General features: G+C 41.4%; 1 protein-coding gene across 2 annotated transcripts in view; it reads left to right on the top strand.

Moving 5' to 3' along the window:
- The first annotated feature begins 2476 nt into the window (after positions 1-2476).
- Positions 2477-21416, top strand: part of mybl1 (v-myb avian myeloblastosis viral oncogene homolog-like 1) — a 75058-nt gene continuing 56118 nt past the window's right edge. The window contains exon 1 of one of the 2 annotated variants that reach the window (XM_078216280.1): positions 2477-2799. In XM_078216280.1, the coding sequence (XP_078072406.1) occupies positions 2780-2799 (20 nt within the window). In that variant the 5' untranslated portion in view covers positions 2477-2779. The remainder of the gene's footprint in view (positions 2800-21416) is intronic. The other variant, XM_078216279.1, reaches the window with a different exon arrangement.

Genomic DNA, 21416 nt, shown 5'->3' with positions numbered 1-21416 from the left:
TGTAGACCATCCTTCTCATAGAGGTCACACCTTCCCCAGTACGAGCCCCAATTGCTTAAGTACCTGAACCCCTCCCTCCTGCACCATCCCCTCAGCCATGAATTCAAACCTTCCCTCTCCCTATTCCTCTCTAAACTAAATAGCAAAACACTCACCTGAATCCTGAAAATCAAATCGTATTCCAGGGATTTGAGCATGTAATCTATGTGGACACTATAGTGTATTACTGAGGGAGTAAGCGACTGAGGGAGTAAGCCTCAACCAAATATCATTACAAGAGGCATGGATTGGGAATTGGTTAGCAGAAAGGAAAGAGAGAATAAGAATAAATATGTATTTTTTTAAACTGGCAGGCAGTGATTAGTAGGGTTCCCCAGGGATCATTGCTTGGGTCCCAGCTATTCACAATATACATCAATGATTTGGATGAGGGAACCAAAAGTAATATTTCCAAGTTTGCTGATGACACAAAACCTGGTGGGAATGAGGGTAAGAGGCTTCAAGGTGATTTAGACAAGTTGAGTGAGTGGGAAAATACATGACAGATGCAGTATAATGTGGATAAATGTGAAGTTATAAACATAATGGCAGAGTATTATTTAAGTGGTGATAGATTGTGAAATATTGATGTACAAAGGGACTTGGGTGTCCTTGTACGCCAGTCACTGAAATCAAATATGCAGGTGCAGCAGGCAATTAAGAAAACAAATAGTATGTTGGTCTTCATTGCAAGAGGACTTGAGTCAGCAACAAGGATGTCTTACTGCTGCTGTATGGGGCCTTGGTGAGACCACACCTGGAATATTGTGTGCAATTTTGGTCTCCTTATCTAAGAATAGATATACTTGCCATAGAGGGACTGCAATGAAAGTTCACCAGACTGATTCTTGGGCTGTCAGGATTGTCGTACGAGGAGAGATTGGTTGACTGGGCCTGTATTCATTAGAATTTAGAAGGATGAGGGGATTTAATAGAAAATTCTGACATGGCTGGATATAATGGACGTGGAGATGCCGGCATTGGACTGGGGTAAACACAGTAAGAAGTTTAACAACACCAGGTTAAAGTCCAACAGGTTTATTTGGTAGCAAAAGCCACACAAGCTTTCAGAGCTCCAAACCCCTTCTTCAGGTGAGTGCCACTCACCTGAAGAAAGGGCTTGGAGCTCCGAAAGCTTGTGTGGCTTTTGCTACCAAATAAACCTGTTGGACTTTAACCTGGTGTTGTTAAACTTCTTACTGTGGATATAATGGATGCAGAGATGATGTTTTCTCTGGCTGGGGGGATCTAGAACAAAGGTCAGAGTTTCAGGATATGGAGTAGGCCATTTAGGACTGAGATGAAGAGAAACATCTTCTCTAAAAAGTGGTGAACCTGTGGAATTCTACAGAAGGCTGTAAAGGCCAAGTCACTGAATATATTTAAGAAGGAAATATATAGATTTCTAGACTCTAAAGGCATCATGGGGTTATAGGGAGAGTGTAGGAGTGAGGATCAGCCATGAATGATCACATTGAATGGCGGAGCAGGCACGAAGGGCCGAATGGCCTACTGTTGCTCCTATTTTCTATGTTGAAACTTCAAAATCTACCTAATTGACTCTTAAGTTGCATTGAGGGGGTCCTGAAGCAGGTAAAAGGCTCTGTAAATGCAAGACTTACTTTCATCTTTTAAGTGAAATGTTAAGCTGAAGCCTCGTCAGCTTGTTCAAGTGAATATAAAGAGAAGCAGGCAAAACAGCAACACAAAGATAGCAGTAGCACAGAAACCATTTAGTTTATATTCTATAGTTTACTGTGTGAAATGCCAGGGGACATTGGCTGGAACAGGCACCCAACCTCGCATGCAAACTATCACGGAGATAAAAACAAAATACTGCATGCAGCTGTTGTAAAAATAAAACAGAAAATGCAGAAAAAACTTGAGTCAGGTGGATTAGAAACGTTATCTCTGCTTTTCTCTCCTTCGAAGCTGTCAGACCCTGCCATGGAAATTGCAGTGGGCGGGACACGGACCATGCAAAGATTCGTCCGCCTCGCGCAGGATTTTCCGCTTTGGGGCAAGTGCGGTCGGAAAATTCCGCCCGAGGTCAACGGATCTTTGCATGGTCCGTGTCCCAATACATGTGATAGCAATAAATCAAATCAAAGTATCCGCACTATATTGCTTTTGACACTTTGCGCCCGCTCCGCTCCGCTCCCTGTTATACAACCATCACACAAGATGGCGCTGTCGCTAAAGGTCCGTCAACCTTTGCGCGATAGGAACTACAAAGACCACAGTGCTCCGCGGCGACCCCGCCCCTTTGCGGGGCGTGACGTGTACGCCCCGCTCCGCCCCCCGGCGCCCCGCCCCCCCCTGGCGTCCCGCGCGTGCCTGTCTCCCCCCCCCCCCCCTCCCCTCCCTCCCCCCTCCCTCCCCCTCGGCAGATGCTCGGCCTATGAACGGTCAGGACGCGTGCGCACATTCAAATGTTGACGGGGAATGTTTGAGAGGGAGGCTGGGCGCGAGATTTGGCGGGATATAGAAACGGAGCCGGAGAGCGGCTGAAGGAGCGGGCGGTGAGCGGGACACACTCACTCACACACACCGGGGCAAAGCGGGGATATGGTGACTCCACTGCTGGCACTCAGTCAGCCAACAGCAACCCTCAGCCGATGTCTTAACTACTGGAGACTGTCTATCTCGGAACCCCCGAGTGAGTGAGTGAGAGAGAGACAGAGAGAGAGAAGGCAGTGAGTGAGAGTCGGCAGGTACAAACCGTCCTTGTCAGTCAGTGATGGCCAAGCGAGCTCGGAGGTGAGTGACTGAGTGCGCAGCCGGCAGCTTCTCACCAAGCTCTCCATAAGAGCGGAGAATCCGGCAGCATTTCGATCACTGATGAAATGTGCTTTTGCTGCCTGCTGCGGGTAACACTGGGGCTGCGATCTTGGCAGCTTTTCTCCTATAATGTGTTTTTAAAAAAAATAAAGACCGATTGCTTCTTTTCGAAGTGACCTATGAACGAATAATTGCCATGGCGTGATTAGTTGGTTTTGCAAAAGTAAGCTGTTTACGCACGTTCCTATCCAATTGAAAAATGTTGCCTGGGAGCTGTTAAACTTGGCAGTGAAGTATGCGGAGTGCAGCAGCAGGTATAACGTGTGAATTGGGTTATAATTATTTCATAAACTTTGATCTGTTGATTTGTCACCCATCCATGTGTTCTTGCAGATGTAACCTGCCACATCATAACTGGGCGTGCTGCATAATACAGTATCATTGTGAAACTGATCAGAGAAGCTGGCCAAAAAGTAAAATTGGCAATACTGTAAGCCAATAGTTGCAATTACAAGGATTCAGCAAAAATCGTTGCAGGTTTTAGATGTCTGGTTTATTGGAGGGTTAGGTTAGCCATGATCTGACGTTTCGATACAAATGAAATGATATAATAACATTATCCAGGTTTTGTTTTCTGTGCTGGATTAGAGGAGGAGAGGAAGGCCAACTATTTTTCAAATTAAATTCTAGGTTTTTCTGCCTTAAATCGTAAGAGATTCCACTGTATGTTTATTGAAAGCTTGTTAAATATATTGATCAGGATAGTTTAGTAAATAGCAACTTGAATAGGATTTCTATCCTGTAAGAGAAATTGCAGAAATATAAATCAAATGTTAGTTTTTCCTGATACTCCTGGCACTTTAAATTGTTTACCTGAATTTTATTTATCTGAAATGATCAGTTAAATAAACTGATTAATTGAGTCATGGAACAGGATGGAAGGAGGCTATTTAGCCTGATGTGTCCATGCTGCCTCTCTGCAAAAACTCATCTAGTCCTAATCCCCGACCCTTTCCCTGTAGTTCAGCATGGTTTTATCTTCAGGTGCTTCTTCAATTCCCTTTTGAAAGCCACAACTTAATCTGCCTCCACCATACTCTTGGGCAGTGCATACCAGATCCTAATCATTTGCTGTGTTTAAAATAAGATTTTCTTCATGCTACAGTAGGTTCTTTTGCCATTCACCTTAAATCTGCGTCATTTGTTTCTAGACTCTTCTGACATTGGAAATAGTTTCTCCTTATCGACTCTGTCTAGATCCCTCATGATTTTGAACACCTGCATCATATTTCCTTTCAACCTTCTCTTCGAGGAGAACAGACCAAATTTCTCCAATCTATCCATATAATTCAAGATCCTCATCCTAAGAACCATTCTCAATGTTTTCTGAATCTTCTGTAAAGTTTATATTGCCTTTCTTTATTCTTCCTACCAGAATATATCACTTCATACATTGCATTACATTCCATCAGCCTACCCATGTTCTCTTGAAGTCGAGCACCCACTTCCTCATAGTTACCAATGCTTCTAAGTTTTGTGTATCTGTAAATTTTTAAATTGTGCCCTATGTACCAAAGTCTAGGTCTTTAATATAGATAAAGAATAACTGGAGTCCTAACACTGATTCCTGGCGAACCCCACCGTGTGCCAGCCATTAACCTCAACTCTGTTTCCAGTCACTCGGCCAACTTCATATCCATGTTGCCACTATTCCTTTTATCCTATGGGATTCAACTTTGCTGACAAATAATATAAATTAGATTTGTTAGTTTTTCCTGATATACTTGTGTGACACTTATTGAACACAAAATAAAAACAACATGCTGGAAATACTCAGCAGGTCAGATAACTGTTTTTCTCTCCACGAATGCTACCTGACAAGTACTTTCAGCATTTTCTGTTTCTGTTTTGGATAGTTAAGCACTGTTTGCTTTAGCCAAATCTGTGCTAACTTTCCTTAATGAATCCACATTTAAGACCATAAGACCATAAGACATAGGAGCGGAAGTAAGGCCATTCGGCCCATCGAGTCCACTCCACCATTCAATCATGGTTGATTTCAACTCCATTTACCCGCTCTCTCCCCATAGCCCTTAATTCCTCGAGAAATCAAGAATTTATCAATTTTGGCCTGAATTATCTTTTTTAAAAGCTTTCCAACTACCAGTAATACACTGGTGCCACAGTGGTTAGCACTGCTGCCTCACAGCGCCAGGGACCTAGCTTGATTTCCAGCTTAGGTCACTGTCTGTGCGGAGACTGCACATTCTCCCCGTGTCTGTGTGGGTTTCCTCCGTGTGCTCCGGTTTTCTCCCACAGTCCAAAAACCATGCTGGTTAGGTGCATTGGCCATGCTAAATTCTCCCTCAGTGTACCCGAACAGCTGCCGGAGTGTGGTGACTAGGGGATTTTCACAGTAACTTCACTGCAGTGTTAATGTAAGCCTACTTGTGACACTAATAAATAAACTTTAAAACTTAATCCTCACACACTTTTTAAAAGCGTGTGTAACATTTGAAGTTCTCCAGTCATTTCAGTATCATTTATCTAAAGAGGATTGGAAGATTATAGCTGATGCTTCTGCAATTTCCACCCTTGCTTCCCTCATGCGTCCTACCTGCTGCAGGTGCTTCTCAACTTTAAAGTACAACAGCTTTTCTAATGCCTCTTCATCACGTTTTAGCCCATTCAGCACCTGAACTTCTTCCTTCTTCACCATGACTTGAGCAGCATATTATTCTTGATAAAGACAGATGCAAAGTACTCATTTCATACTTAGCCATGCCCTCCTTTTAATATGTCCCTTATTGATCCTAATTGGCCTCACCGCTCCCCTTGCTACCCTTTTACTTTTTAAATGCCTACAGAAGACTTTTAGATTCCTTTTTATACTAGTTGCCAGTCTCTTCTCATACTCCCTCTTTGCTTCTTTTTCACTTCCTGCTGAACTTTCTATATTTAACCTTGTTGGTATTTGTTCTTTTATTCTCTTGCTCTCTCTGTCTCTTAGGCCAAAAAAACCTCATAAATTCTGCTTAACACACTTGAGAAACCCTTCTTGTTCCCCTTGCACTATTACAGTCCCAGTCTATATTACGATAATTAAAGTCTCCCATTGTTGCTACTGTGTAGCTTTTGCACCTCTCCATAATTTACATACAAATTTGCTCCTCTATATCTTTCTTGCTATTTAGTGGCTTATAGAATTCACCTGGTAGTGAGATGACACCTCAAATGTTTCTTAATTCTAACCAAATTGACTCTGCCCTTGACTTCAAAACATCATCTGTCCCACACTTTAATTGTCACCTTAATCAATGTTGCTACAGTTCCTCCTTTCTTTCCTTCCCTAAGTGCCTTATATCCAGAAATATTTAGCACCCAATCCTATCTGGGTTTTTTAAGGATGGGCCCCTGTTATTATCACAAAATCACATTCCTATGTAGCTATCTCCACCTGCAGCTTGCACACCTTATTTATCATACCATGTACTGTAAACCTAATTTAGATCTTATTGTAATCCCTCTTAGTCTGGCCCCACCTAAACTATTTTTTACTCTCATGCTACACCAATCCGTCAAGCACCTTATTCCCCCTTGTGACGGTTGAAGTCATCTTTCCAGCTCCCCTCATGTCAATGTGAGGAGACTGCAATGGATAAAAGAAGCACCAACTTTGATCTGTCAGAAAACGGGACGGAAATCTCATACAGCTATGTCCAGACCCAAATTCTGCCCTCATTCAACACAATTTGCACTGTAGGAAGTATCCATTCAGGCTCATTATGTCTGTATTTTTGTTACTTTTGGGGAAAAAATTAAAGCCAATCTCTGGTGAAACCACATCGAGTACTATATAATGATGTTAGTAGCAGTTCAGAAAGCATTCACTTGACTCATTCTTGGGATAAAGGGTTTATCTTATGAAGAAATGTTGAACAGATTGGGCCTTTAACCATTGGAGTTTAGAAGAATGAGGTGATCTTATTGAAATATTTAAGATCCTGATGGGACTTGATAGGGTAGATACTGGGAAAATGTTTTCTCTTATGGGGAAGATAAGAATTAGGGAACACAGTTTAAGAATAAGAGGTCACCCATTTAAGGCACAAGGAGAAATTGTTTTCTCTTGAGGATCATTAGTCTGTGAAATTCTCCTCCCCAGAAAGCAATGGAGGCTGAGTCATTGAATTTGTTACGGCTGTTTTAGATGGATTTTTGATATCCAAGGGTTATGGGGGCCAGATTGGAAAGTGGAGTTGAGGACAATCTAATCAACCGAGCTGTTATCGACTGGCAGAGCAGCCTTGAAAGGCCAAATGGCCTACTCCTCCTAAGTCCTGTGTTGACCTAGTTTTTGTCACCCCTCATAATATCTAATGGCTCAGCATCTAACTTTGTCTGATTTAAGGATAGTAATAGGCCATTTGACCCCTCAGATCTTTTCCCTAATCATGGTTGATTTTCATTGTGACTCCTTTTACTTTGCTTGGTTCCGTTTAACAAAAATCTTATCTATCTCAGTTTTCAATTCATCCAGACTCAACAATGTTTTGGGGATGGAGTTCCAGACATTTTTCCCTTTGCATGATGAAGTACTCCATTACCCCTGAACTGTCCAATTTTAAGGTTATGCTTCCTTGTTCTCACACCTGAGGGAACAGTTTCTCTACCTGGCCTATCAAATCGATAATTCACGTTAAATACTGTCATTTGATCGTCCCTTAATCTTCAGGGGAATACAAGTCTGGTGTATACGATTTGCCATTATAATTTGGTCCTGTTAGCATTTTATTGAATTGTGCAGATATACTCTTGAGATGCAGTGCAGAGAATTGAATTCAGTACTCCAGATGCAGTCTAAACTTTATCGAACACAACTTCTACCCCTTTTGTATCTCAGCCTCCTTTAGATTGGACTAGCATGCTATTAACATTTTGATTAATTTTTGTACCTACTAAAAGCCCACTAGTTTTTAGTGATTTCCGGGCATAGATCCCTGAATCACACTGCTCCTCCATAGATCCTAGCTTTTCACTTTTTAAAAGTTATGCTGATCTAACTTTCCTAGGCCTGAAATGGGATGACTTCATACTTCCCCATACTGAATTTCATCTGCCAGTTTTCCCCACTCAATCCATCCGTGTCCCTTTGCAACTTTGTGCTATTTATTGTGCACCCCTTACTGTGTCTTTAATCTGTTCCCTCACCTAAATCATTGATAAATATAGTAAAAAGCTAAGGCTGCCCTAGGGGCCACCTCTAATCACATCCTGCCAGTTTGAATATATACCCATTATTCACACTCTGTGGACCCCCCCCCCCCCCAACTAATTACCTACCTATGCCAATAATTTGCCTTTAATTCATGACATGGAGATGCTGGCATTGGACTGTGCTGGGCATAGTAAGAACTTTCACAGCACCAGGTTAAAGTCCAACAGGTTTATTTGGAATCACGAGCTTTCGGAGCACTGCTCCTTCATCAGAGTCTCACCTGATGAAGGAGTAGCACTCTGAAAGCTCGTGATTCCAAATAAATCTGTTGGACTTTAACCTGGTGTTGAGACATCTTACTGTTGCCTCTAATTCAACTCACTTTCATTCTTGCTAACAACCTCTTTTGCAGAACCATATTGAATGCTTTCCGGAAGTTCCATATAAATAACATCTATAGACACTTGCTTATCTGCCACCTTAGTATCCTGAAACTATGTTGGGCCGAAGGGCCTGTTTCCATGCTGTAAACCTCTATGACTAGTCTATGATTCTATTCAATAGATTATTTAGACATGACTTGATATTTACAAATGGATGCTTTCTGATAGTTCATATTTTTCCAAATGCTTAGTAATTCTGTCCCTAATGGCATGTGCTCGTAACTTTACAACAGACATTAGATTCATAGATGTAGAATTCCCTGAGGCTTTGTCACTAAAAAAGAATGCATGTGCTGTAGATTGTTTCCAAAGTCTCACTGGCAGTTAGTGATGGGCACAAAATACTAAACTTGCCAGTGACTCCTGCGATCCATGAATGAATTTAAAAAAAATTGTGCCATAGGAATTGATTTGAGGTTTAATGCAATGTCAGAGCAGTTTAGTCTTTTGTACCAATTCCAATGATCTTGCATTGTCTATTTCCTTTCCCATTTTTTTGATTTTCTATTATCCCTGCCCCATGCTGCTATCATTTCCTCCATTTGTTGCTTTCTTTGCACATACAAAATTATGCATAATCAGCAAATAATTACTAAAAAATCACCTCTATTTGGAATTACTGTTTGAACTTGTGCAATGTTTTGATCTTGCCCAAGTCTTTATGATCTAAATGTCTCAGAAAACTTGCTGTGTGGTGTAAACTCTAAACATTGTGCAAGCACCAGATGGTGCTATGCTGCTTAAGATAACTGCAATGCCCTTTCATAGTTTAGTGCTTTGCATGCTGCAAGAATTGAAATTCATTGCCAACATTTGATTTATTGAATGGGTATATTCTGTAACATGGATGGTTGAACTTATTGAGTAAATGTTTGTGCATTTTATTTGTTTAGAACAGAAAGATACATAGTACTTCTAGCAATAGAGTGACCCCTAAAGAAGCTCAAGAATATTGGACATCAGTCTGTTCAACGTTCTCCCAATTGTAAACAAGGGGAGGGTTTGGAAACAGGCTGGTCGTGTGACTGATGCAAGCCCCTCCAGATAATTCATTAAAAAATATAATCCACTAAGGTATCAGAAAATAAAGGATCCCTTTTAAACAAAATGAACCTGGAAGATTGCTGTGTTGGAGTACACGTTAATTGGTGAGGTGTCTTGATTTTTTTTAATGAGTTTTTTTTGAGGGGGGGGGTCCTTAAAGGGTCTGGATGTTCCCATGGAGGCACCGCACAGTGTGAGATTTGTTTTATCCTGGACCAACCTGTCAATGGCGTTTGTGGACTGAAGCCAGTAGTATCCTGGGTTAAGTTTCCTTTGGTGAAAGACTGCTGAACCCTTCATCCCATGTCTGTTTTGGGGTTACCCTTCTGTGCTGGCAGTCCTTGTTGTGCATTGCCACCTTGTGTTCAGTGTTGAGGGAACATTCAGTTGTTACCATAGTGCCTGTATTTGGGAGCCTGTTACTATGCAAGGGCTGGGACCAGGACAGCAGCCAGTGAGGAAAATTCATTGACACTGGGCCAGCATTGTGTACTGGGGCTCCATGTTGATCTGGGTATTGAGTGAACCCAATATAAGAAAAGCAGGTGGAGACAGATCTACCGAAAAACGGACTATATGCTTTAAAACTGGATGAATTGCCACCCTATCTAACATTAACCTAGTTTGTATTTTATTATTGGTGCTGAATGGCATTGCTTGAATCTGTTTTACAGATTCTGCAGCTAGTTATGCTCCTGTCTCTCATAATTTTTTTGTGTTCTTGTTGCTTTTTTTGGAGATGAGCTAAGGAATGTTTTCTACAAGTACACTTCAATAATCCACCAATATATGGGCGGTATGGTGGCAAAGTGGTTAGCACTGCTGCCTCACTACACCAGGGAGCCGGGTTTGATTCCTCGCTTGGGTTACAGTCTGTGTGGAGTCTGCATGTTCTCCCTGTGTCTGTGTGGGTTTCCTCCCACGGTCCAAAAGACGTACTGGGTTAGGTGCATTGGTCTTGCTAAATTCTTCCTCAATGTACCCGAACAGGCGCTGGAGTGCAGTGACTAGCTTCATTGCAGTGTTAATGTAAGCCTACTTGTGACATTAATAAATAAACAAAAAAACTATAGCTAAATCGAACCCGTTCAAGTTTACAATCAATTATATAATTAGGTGGTGTGAAAATTGGACAGACTACAAACATAAGTTAAACATGTACTGAGCTTTTACAGAGCGCTGCCAGCAGCAAGGGATAAACAGTTCAGGTGTTCAAGCTGCTGTCTTTACCCAAGGTGTGCTTATAAAAAAAAAGTACTGTCTCAGTTTTCAGGAGCGCCCAATCTCTGCAGTTTGGCTGCATGGTCTCATAGTAGCTTGATACACTTGACCTGTTCATCCAGCAAGTGATTCTCCAAGAAGTCACAGAGATATAGGTCATCCCTATCTGTAGCCAATTGTTTTGTACTATTGCTGAGGTGAAATTTCTTCAGGGTTGTGAATCTTTGACATTCTCTACCCTACAGCTGTGGATGCTCATTTGTTGAGTATATTCACGATGAAGGTTAACAGATTTCAGACTCTTAAGGAATGGAGAAATATGAGAATTAGGTGACAGTGAGTTGGTTGAAAATCGGCCATTAATTTATTAAATGACAGAGCAAGGCTGAGGGCTGTATCGCCTTGTTACTGCTAATTTATACACCTAGGTTAATTGTAATTTAAAAACTGTTCATCTTGTGGAATTCCTACCTTATTTTAAAGTTTTTTTTAAAAGAAAGCTTCAATTGTGTAACTGCCACCTTGATGTATGTCCAGAGTGGATCACAGTCATTTAACTACTTTTGAAGTGTGGCCACTTGCAATGTAGGGAAATGCAGCCAATGTGTGACCTTGCCATGTGCACTAGCAGTAATGAAATAACCAGATAAATTGTTTTGTTGGTTATGGTTGTGGGTTGAATGCTCTCTAGAATACCAGAAGACGTACTTTGTTCTTCAATATGATCATGGGCTATTTTGCACTCACCTGAGGGAGCAGATGGAAGTTTAACTTAACATCTCATCTGAAAGATACCACTTCTGACAGTGCAGCCTGCCCTGAATACTAAAGGGAGCTTAGTTTTTTGTGTTCAAGCCTCTGCAGTGGACTTGACCCCTGCAGCCTTCTAACTCCAGAGATAAGCTGAAACATGGCTGCCTAAGTTATGAAAAAACTTTGCAAAGCACTTCAAATATGGGCAAAACTGAAGTGGGTTCAAACTAAAAAGTAAAGGATTAGAAAGCTGTTAAGTGGGATTTGAGGTGGTTCTTACAAGTGGAAATAGTGATAGGAATGTTAGGGAAGCAGAGTAAGAGATGAGACATGGAAGGTCAGTGGAACAGAATTTTTAGAAGGAGGAATAGAGCTGCAAAAATATGATGGGTATTTATAGATGAGGACAAGGATTTTGAATTTACTGCTCGGGGATTGAGAATCAATGCACAATAGAAAGAATGGAGGTGCTGACAAGCAGGATTTGATTGGGACAGGATAACTTGACATTGATTTTTAAAAATTGGAACTTATGTGGGAGTGAGTGATTCATCCAAAGAGGAGAATGTTGAGAGTAGTTACATCAAAGTGATAAAGGTACATGTACTTCAACAGTGAAAAGGATCAGCTTAGTTCAAAAGTGGACAGTATTTTACAACGTGGCAGTAGCTTAAAACCTTACAGAAAATTTGGAGAAAAGCTAATGCTAATATTTTTTTTAAAAAGTGAAGCACTTTGACTTGAAAAGAAGCTCCACAAGCAGAGGTGCAGAAGAAAAATGGCCAGGAAAAAGCTTCAAAAAAATACTTGGAAACCTAAGGCAGAAATTTAAAATTCCTTACTGCAGCAGAAGACTCCATTGCATCTCCTTTGGAAGTCCAGCTTCAAATCCCAGAACACAAAGTCAGCAAACCTAGCAAGCACCAGCTAAATCTTTTGAAATTGCAGGCTACAACAAGTCCTGAGAAATCTTTTAAAAATTCAGTCAAAAGTGCAATTTGATAAAAACCTGTCACTGAAAACCAAGTAGACACCTTATCACATGATATTTGAATTCACTTTGAACAAATTATAAGTAATTAATTGGATACTCTGGGAGAATTGCAACTTTGTAAACCTAACCAGCAAAAGGTAGGATTTGATGAATTTGCATTAAAGTCAGGCAGCCATTGTTGAGAATTTATTTGAAGCTGTGCGCCCACTCCCTCACCCATTTGCTCACCTCTCAGCAGGACGCTCTGATCTTGGGACCTGTGGCTATACCGACTGCGGAACCTTTGCAAGAGTCTTGCAGACCCCAGTTGGGAACACCTATATTCAATAAAGACTTAGTTAACTTGCGTATGACTACAAAGACTTCTTCGGACCTAAGCAATTACTTATCCAAGGTTTGGTTGGATTTGATGGCAGAAGAGTAATGGAGAATCAACCTTGGGCCTGCGGAAGCATATTTTAGCCTCAGATGTTGGATCTGGTGTATCAGTAGTCTAACAAGGGGCATTGGAAGTGGAGTCATGGGGGGGTGAATGTAAATGCTACAGGATCAGTGCAGGTGAGGGAGCTGCTCTGTAGCAGCTATAAGATTAGGACTGCAATTTTGGGAGCAATGATAGAGTGAAATATATATCAAAACATTTTCATTTGAGAACTTCAAATTTCAGCATAGATTATCAGTTTGTAGATTTTCTTCCTAAATCATTTCGAAAGGTTGAGTGGGATGTAGAATATTTAAGTTATGCAACACAGAATGAAACTGCATAAGACTTGGGCGGTTATTTATTTCCAATAACAATTCCACATTTCTGGAAAAAATTGCTCCATTCAAGATGCAAAAAATGTCATTGTTTTCAAGAACTTAAGTAAATTATGAAGATTTTTCTGAAATCTGGAAAATGTATCATTGACAGGCTGAATATGTTTCTTGTGCGGGTAGTTGCATCTGCTATTAGATGAAATATTGTTTCCAGCTGATCCACAGTATGTATTGTTTTATATTCTATAAAAAAAAGTAATCTAAATTATTGAGATAGACTTAATGTGATATGGAATCATTTACAAAAGCAAACACAAGGAGTTGGTTGTGTTCTTTGTGTTCAGGATTATAAGAACTATTCCAATTGTTTGAAGTCATGTCATTGACTCTTAATGAGGGCAGGAAATGTTGTGTTTGTTCATTCATTAGGCTGAAGGGTGAAACAGGTGCTTGACTATTACCCATCTATTACCTTTTTCTGTTATGATAGTTTAGGTTGGATCCTGTATGTGTTCACTTTGTCAGATAAGAGCATGTTTGTCAAAGTGCTGACCTCTTCTTTGCTACAGTGAGTTGTTGTCTCATTTCATCCTGGTCACTTGGAGGATGTATTTTGCTTGGCAGAGTAGTCTTCTATTTTCTTTAATTCAACAACTCTGAAGGTGACATTTTGTTTTTTTGCTTTTGCACAATTCTCTCTCCGATTTTCTTCTGGCACACTAAATTAATTTAAAATGCAGACACTTGCTGCCACTGGACTTGCGTGTTCGTGTTGCCTTTTGGATTCCTGATGTTGGTGGTAATCACATTTTAAGTGTGGAAAGATTAGAGCTCTTTTGGCTTAATACTTACTATATTACCTTGTACAAAAAAGTTTGACTAGTTCTGTTACACATCACATGAGTCTCTAGCGTGACCATGAAATGTGATTCCCTGGAGTACTTGCACATAATTAGTTCCTAGCTCTTTACAGATATTTACAGATAATAGACTGGTATAAAGCAGCAGTTATCTTTTTGATTGAGGAAGTGGTTAAAGCTTCCTGACAGCTGTTCAAAAGAGTCATGGGCTCAACGTTAACACTGTTTCTCTTTTCAAAGATGCTGCCAGACCTGTTGAGTTTACCCAGCATTTTCTGTTTTTATTTCCAATTTCCAGCATTCACAGTATTTTGCTTTTCTATGATTCATTCTGAGGATTGTTACAGGATGAATACTTAGCATGCACAGCTCAGATACTTGCACTTCGATGGGTCTGGTTTGGCAGATTGATTAAGCGCAGGTAGTGAGGACAGGAGCAGCTGGGAATAGATGCTGTCTCCTGGGGCTTGTTGAGGAAAAATATAAATATTGAGGGGCAGCAAGGTGGTTTGTGTAATTTGTCCAAGACTGCAAAGAACACGGATGAGTCCGTCTTGAGCATGAGTGGCAGAACATTGCAATTAAGTTGTTTGACATGGGTTGAGTGATCAATTCTGAACATTAGTTGCAGCAGTCAAATTAACCCATGTACGACTAGGCAGGGTCTGAATGCCAGTATGTCTGGCATTTTAAGTAGGATGACCTGTACCTTGGACTTGAATGTCACTAATCTGCAGCGTGTAGCTGGCCCAATAGAGGGATGACTGGTAGAAAGGGATATGGAAGTGGGAATTCCACTGAAAGCAATCCCATTTCTCACTTTTTATCCATTGACCTTCCTTCAGGCAGCAGCTGAATTGATTTGATTTATTATTGTCACATGTATTAGTATACAGTGAAAAGTTTTGTTTTTTGTGTGCTATACAGACAAAGCATACCATTCATAGAGAAGGAAAGGAGAGGGAGCAGCATTTAGTGTTGCAGTCATAGCTAGGGTGTAGAGAAAGATCAACTTAGTCTGGGGTAGGTCCATTCAAACGTCTGATGGCAGTAGGGAAGAAGCTGTTCTTGAGTCAGTTGATCTCAGACTTTTGTATCTTTTTCCTGACGGAAGAAGGTGGAAAAGAGTATGTCCAGGATACGTGGAGGCCTTGATTATGCTGCCTGCTTTTCTGAGGCAGCGGGAAATGTAGACAGTGTCAATGGATGGGAGGCTGGTTTGTGTGATGGACTAGGCTTTGTTCATGACCCTTTGTAGTTTCTTGCGGTATTGGACAGAGCAAGAGCCATACCAAGCTGTGATACAACCAGAAAGGATGCTTTCTATGGTGCATCTATAAACTTTGGTGAGACTTGTAGCGGATATGCCGAATTTCCTTAGCCTCCTGAGAAAATAGGGTGTTGGGGGGCTTGGCATGGAGGGACCAGACAGGTTGGTTGGGTGAACACCTAGAAACTTGAAGCTCTCGACTATTTCCACTTCATCCCTGTTGATGTAGAATTCCTACCTCCTTACCAATGAATGGGGATACACAATGGGTGCTTGAGGACTGCTTTGTGTCAGTGGTATTGGTTAGTGGGGGCTTATGGATGAGGAGCAGGTGGTGAAGATTTTCTGTTGGTTGGGTTTATTGTTTCAGCCAAATGGTGGAACCTTGTGGTAATCAGAGATTCCCTGGCATCTGGGTAGCAAGGTGAGAAACTCTGTTGCAATGTTTTCTTTGCCCTGACTCCTCGTTCCACGCCACATCCACCCTGAATTGTTTACCATTGAAGGATGCTCTGTGTCTTGTTCCTCCCACAGCAGCCAGTCTTCAATAATGTGCAGAGCGTAGCACACCACTATTATTCTGGAGACCCTGGATGGTGAGTACTGGAAGATGCTTCCAGATCAATCCAGGCAGCTGAAGTGCATCTTGCACTGAGTAAGTGACCAGCAAGTTCATCTGGTCATCAAATGCTTTTGTTGTTTCCTCCTTGTGTTTCATTAGCTGAGTTTCTCACTAACGTCATTAATCAGATTTGAAGGAATATTGTTTGTCTCTTGACAGACATCTCAAGTGTATTTGCAGATCCTAAGACGTCAGGATGAAACTGTCTTGGTGCCTCAATATCCTCCTTTTTTACAAAACACTATTTTCATTGCAAAAAACTTGCAACTTTATCACATTACGATGTAGTAATTTCAAAAGTTGTAGGTTTAAGAAAAAATCAGGCTTGGAATAGGCAGATGATTATTTGACATATCTCATTTATATTATAAGGATTATCAATGATGGCAACTAAGCTTTTTCCCATTACTGCATAAGGCCACATTCGGCTGGAGGAAGAAAGGCGGTCCTCAAACAGTTAAATATGCTTATTTCAAATTCTTAGCTCGGTATTTTTAAAAAATTCGTTCATGGGATGCGGATGTGGCTGACTAGGCCAGCATTTATTTGCCCTTGAAAACATGGTGGTGGTGAGCCACTTTCTTGAACTGCTGTAGTCCATGTGGTATAGGTACACCCACACCACTGATTGGGAGGGAGTTCCAGGATTTTGACCCAGTGACAATGAAGGCAATATATTTCCAATTCCAGATGATAAGTATCTTGGAGGGCAACTTCTTGGTGGTAGTGTTTCCAATTTGATACAGTTGGCCTTCTAGATGTTAGTGGTTGTGGGATTGGGAGGTGCAGTCCTGAAGAGGCTTGGTGAATTCCTGCAGTGCATCTTGTAGATGGTACACACTGCTGTCATAGTATGTTGGTGGTGCAGGGATTGAATGTTTGTGGATGGTGCCAATCAAGTGAGCTGTGGTTGTTCTGGATGGTGTCTAGCTTCTTGTATTGTAGTTGCACTCATTCAGGCAAATATTCCATCACTCTTTTGACTTGTAAGGTGTAGAAAGGCTTTGTGGAGTCAGGCGGTGAGTAACTTGCAGCAGGATTCCTAATCTCTGACCTATTCTTGTAGTCACAGTATTTATATGGCTTGTTCAGTTTCTGGTCAGTGGTAACCCCCAAGATTTTCTTAGTGGGGAATTCAGCAATGGTAATGCCATTGAATATCAATGTTTGTTGAATGTGCAAGGTTTATTTTGGAAATTCCTAATCCACAATAAATAACAGTCTGTATTCCATAGTTAGAGAATCCTGGTGAGTAGCAATGCTATGATCTCCAGGAAAAAAACACCTTTAACCTTTCTTTATGATGCTGTAAATTCTCCAAAAGTACTTTGGACCTGACTGTAGATGCTCTCCTGAGGTGAGTGGTTGAGCTGTCTAGAAAAATCAATGGTTTTAACCCTAGTTTGTACTGAACTAATCATAGAATTCTACAGTGCAGAAAGAGGCCATTGGGCCCATCGAGTCTGCACCAACCACAATCCCACCCAGGCCCTATCCCCATATCCCAACATATTTATCCACTAATCCCTCTAACCTATGCATCCCGGGACACTAAGGAGCAATTTAGAATGGCCAATCAACCTAGCCCGCACATCTTTGGACTGCTACTGCCACTCTCTGAGATTGGTACATAAATAATGGCCACTAGAGGGGGTAATGGATGTCACCCATCCTGGAAAGAAATCACATTTTCATTGAACAAAATCAGATTTTTCATCAAATAATGAGATCATATTCATTTACCTGGATTTGCACCGTCAGTTTGTCTACCTTACTCCGAATGCTTTGTGCATGAAGATACAAAGCCTTTAGGCTTGCCTTTTTGCCATTTCTAATCATCATAACTTTTCTTTGAACTGTTTGCCTCTCGTTCTTGATTACCCTGTCTACTGTTCTTCCATTTTACTGTTCTTTTATTACTGTCCTTGTTTCCCTTTCCCTTGTCACCCTGCTTAGATTGCCAATCCTCTGCCAATCTAGTTTGAACCCTCCCCATCCAGGTGCTACTTTTCAACTTACTTCCTAACTCCCTATATTCGGCTTTTAGGACCTCATCTCTTTTCTTTTAACCTATGTCAGTGGTACTGATGTGTCCCACAACCACTGGCTGTTTCCCCCTCCAGAATGTCTTGTAGCCAATATGAGTCATCCTTGACCTGAGCACCAGAGAGGCAACATACCATCCTAGAGTCTCGCTTGTGACCACATAAACACCTATCTATTCCTCTTACAGTTGAGACCCCTATAACAATTGCATTTCCACACTTTCCTCCTCCTCCTGTGCAGCAGGGCCAATTGGGCTGTTCCTGCTTTCTCCTGAGACACACACCCTAAGTGGTTGGAGGTGCATCACATGAGCTCTGCTACTTCTCAGGCTATGATCGAAAGATTACGAAAAGCTTCAGTATACATGGAATACGGGAAGCCTGGCTTCCAATAATGGCACGGCCTTTACTAACGGTGATTTCCAGAACGTCATGCTCCCCAATGGTGTCTGACACGTCCGAACTGCACCTTATCACCTGTCATCAAATGGACTGGCAGAACGGCCGATGCAAACCTTCAGAAATGGTATGGTGAAACAACAGGCGGCACCCATGGAGATTAGAGTGACACAATTTTTGTTCGATTACAGGACCACACCTCACACAGCAGGTGTTGATCCAGTGGAGCTGTTAATGGGACGACAGCTTTGTAGCAGATTGAGCCTGCTATTCCCAAACTTGTTGTGGAGGGTGGAGTCCCAACAAGAAAACCAAAAAAGAAACTACAATTCTGCAAGGACAGAATTAAATTTTGCAATGGGTGATCTGGTGCACGTAAGGAACTTTGGGGATGGTCCTAGATGAGTTCCTGGGATTGGTATGGAGAAAATGGGACCAGTATCTTAGAAACTTGACATTCAGGATAAAACCTTAAAGAAGCATTTGCACCATCTCAGAATCGAGGAATCCTTACTCAAGCAGCACCCGCCACCGGCCATGGAGATGGTCACTGCCATTACCAATCCTCAGCATTGGTCCCTCCAGATAGTGAAGGTATGGAGGCTGCAGAAGTTGGTCTCTGGACTGAAGCAGAACCTGAGGAGGAACCCGCATAAGTAATGCTGCGACACTCTCTCCAAAAGGGAAGATCCCCTGTTTGGTTTACACTATCTGAGCCAGCCCCGCCTTCAACAGATGTCTGGCTGAGCGCCAAGGACCTTCTTGCAGTTGGGGTGCTGAGAGAGGCACGAACCTAAGAGGAGGAGGAATGTTATAGTTACGAAGGCCACAGGGATTCGTCGGTAGATTTCTCCATGGACTTCGTGGTGTACAAGCTGCTGGCATTGTAGGTCCTGAGGTGAAGACTATCAGACTGTAAGCCACAGGTGCGGCTCCTTCCTTTGGTGAACAATAAAGGATGTTGGTGATGGGAAACTGGTATTTAACTGAATTACTACACGCTCCTCAAGGGGACCCAAAACTGTGCACAGTACTCCAGATGTGGTCTCACTAATGTTCTATACAGTTCAACAGCACATCCCAACTGCCAAAATTCTATCTGTCTTCCTTATTACCTGCTGCACCTGCATACTAATTTTCTGCGATTTGTGCATGAGGACACTCGGATTCCTCTGCAGTGAAACATTTTGAAGTTTCTCTCCGTTTAGATAAGTTGCCTTTTTATCCCTCTGACCAGAATGAATAACCTCACACTTATCCACCTAAAATTCTATCAGCCAAATTTGGCCCAATCACCTAACCTATTCCTATTCATTTATAAATTTTTTATTTCCTCATTGTAACTTGGTTTTCTATCTATTTTAATGTTTGCAAATTTGAGCGTAGTACCTTCTATCATTAATGTAGATTGTAGATAGTTGGGGCCCAAGGACTGAACCCAGTGTCATGCCACTAGTAACAGCTTGCCAACCAGCAAAATACCTATTTATCCCCACTCTCTGCTATCTGTTGGTTAGCCAATCCTCTAACCAAACTAATATATTAGCCCAACCCTGTGGGATCTTCCCTTGTGTATTAACATTTTGTGCAGCACCTTATCATGTGTCTTCTGGAAGTCCAGATATACTACATCTACAGGGCCCCCATTATCCCATTTCCTTGTTACGGCTTCAAAGAACTCCAGTAAATTAGGGGGGGGGGGGTTGGTGGTTAGCTGAGTGTTTTTTAAGCCAACATTTTGTCTTGGAAATGTTTTGAAAAAATTGTTAACTGTGTTTTAAGTGTATTTTTTATTTATTTTAATAAATGTTTCATTTTGATATAAAATCCTTACAATTGGTCTGAGAAGTTACTTCCTGATTTCAAAACCTCCTTGTAATACACAAATTACAAAACCTTTCTGACAGTCATTTCAAGTTTCACTTTAGGATTTGGGCAACTCGGCACTTACCATCTGCCTTACCATAACACATTTAAAGCAGAGATGAGAAATTTCTTCTCCTGGAGGATCATTAGTCTTAGGAATTCTGTACCCCAGAGAGCAGTACTGGGTCATTTTGTATATTCAAGGCTGAATTGGACAGACTTTCGATTTGCAAGGGAGTTGAGGATTATGTGGTACAAGCAGGAAAGTAGAGCTAAGGCCACAATCAGATCAGATCAGCCATGATTGTATGTCTGAGCAGGCTGGGACAAATGGCCTGCTCCTGCTCCTATTTCTTACAATCTTGGTTGAACATCTTGCATGAAAGATGATATCGCAAACAATAATGCTCTGAAGTGTCAACCTGGATTAAATTGTACACCTCTGAAGTGGATCTTGAACGTAATGAGAGGTGAGAGTGCTACCATTCAGCCAATGGGCCCAACTTTGTATTCATTCTCCTGGTGGAGGAAAATGATAAAATACCAGCAGTACAAAAAATAATTCGTGGAAGGAAATGGTTGATTTAATGTAAGAAAGGGCATGGCAATAGAGGAAGAAATGGGATTGAAGATAAATGAGTCTTCAGGACCTGATGGTTTCCACCCTGGGATATTATAAAAAAACAAGTGGGGAAAGTTATAATGGTTGTAACTTTGAAATTCTCTCTTGATTACAGAATTTTACATATTGGATTGGAAAATTTGCAAATGTCACCTTTTGTTAGGAAGGGAGATGGCAGAACCTACTGACCTGCCAGTTTAACAAACTGGGGATTATTGGAATCCATCATCAGAGACTGGCCTTTTGTTAAAAACTAAGTGCACGTGTTTTGATGGAGTTGAAATTGAGCCTAGAATGACTGAGCATTTGAGCAAGTATGAGTTGATCAAAGGGCGTTAACATGGATTTGTGAAGGCTATGTCTGACTAACCCAGTTGATTTTTTTAAAGAGTTCATGAATTGGTGGATAGTGGAGTGTCTGTGGATGTTGCCCATATGGATCAGATTCTAAGCAAGAGAATATCAGCAAAAATAAAGATA

The sequence above is a fragment of the Mustelus asterias genome, chromosome 7 (assembly GCF_964213995.1).
Source record: "Mustelus asterias chromosome 7, sMusAst1.hap1.1, whole genome shotgun sequence".
Taxonomy (NCBI): domain Eukaryota; kingdom Metazoa; phylum Chordata; class Chondrichthyes; order Carcharhiniformes; family Triakidae; genus Mustelus; species Mustelus asterias.
The sequence above is the reverse complement of the archived record's forward strand: the minus strand, read 5'-3'. Positions and strand labels throughout refer to the sequence as shown.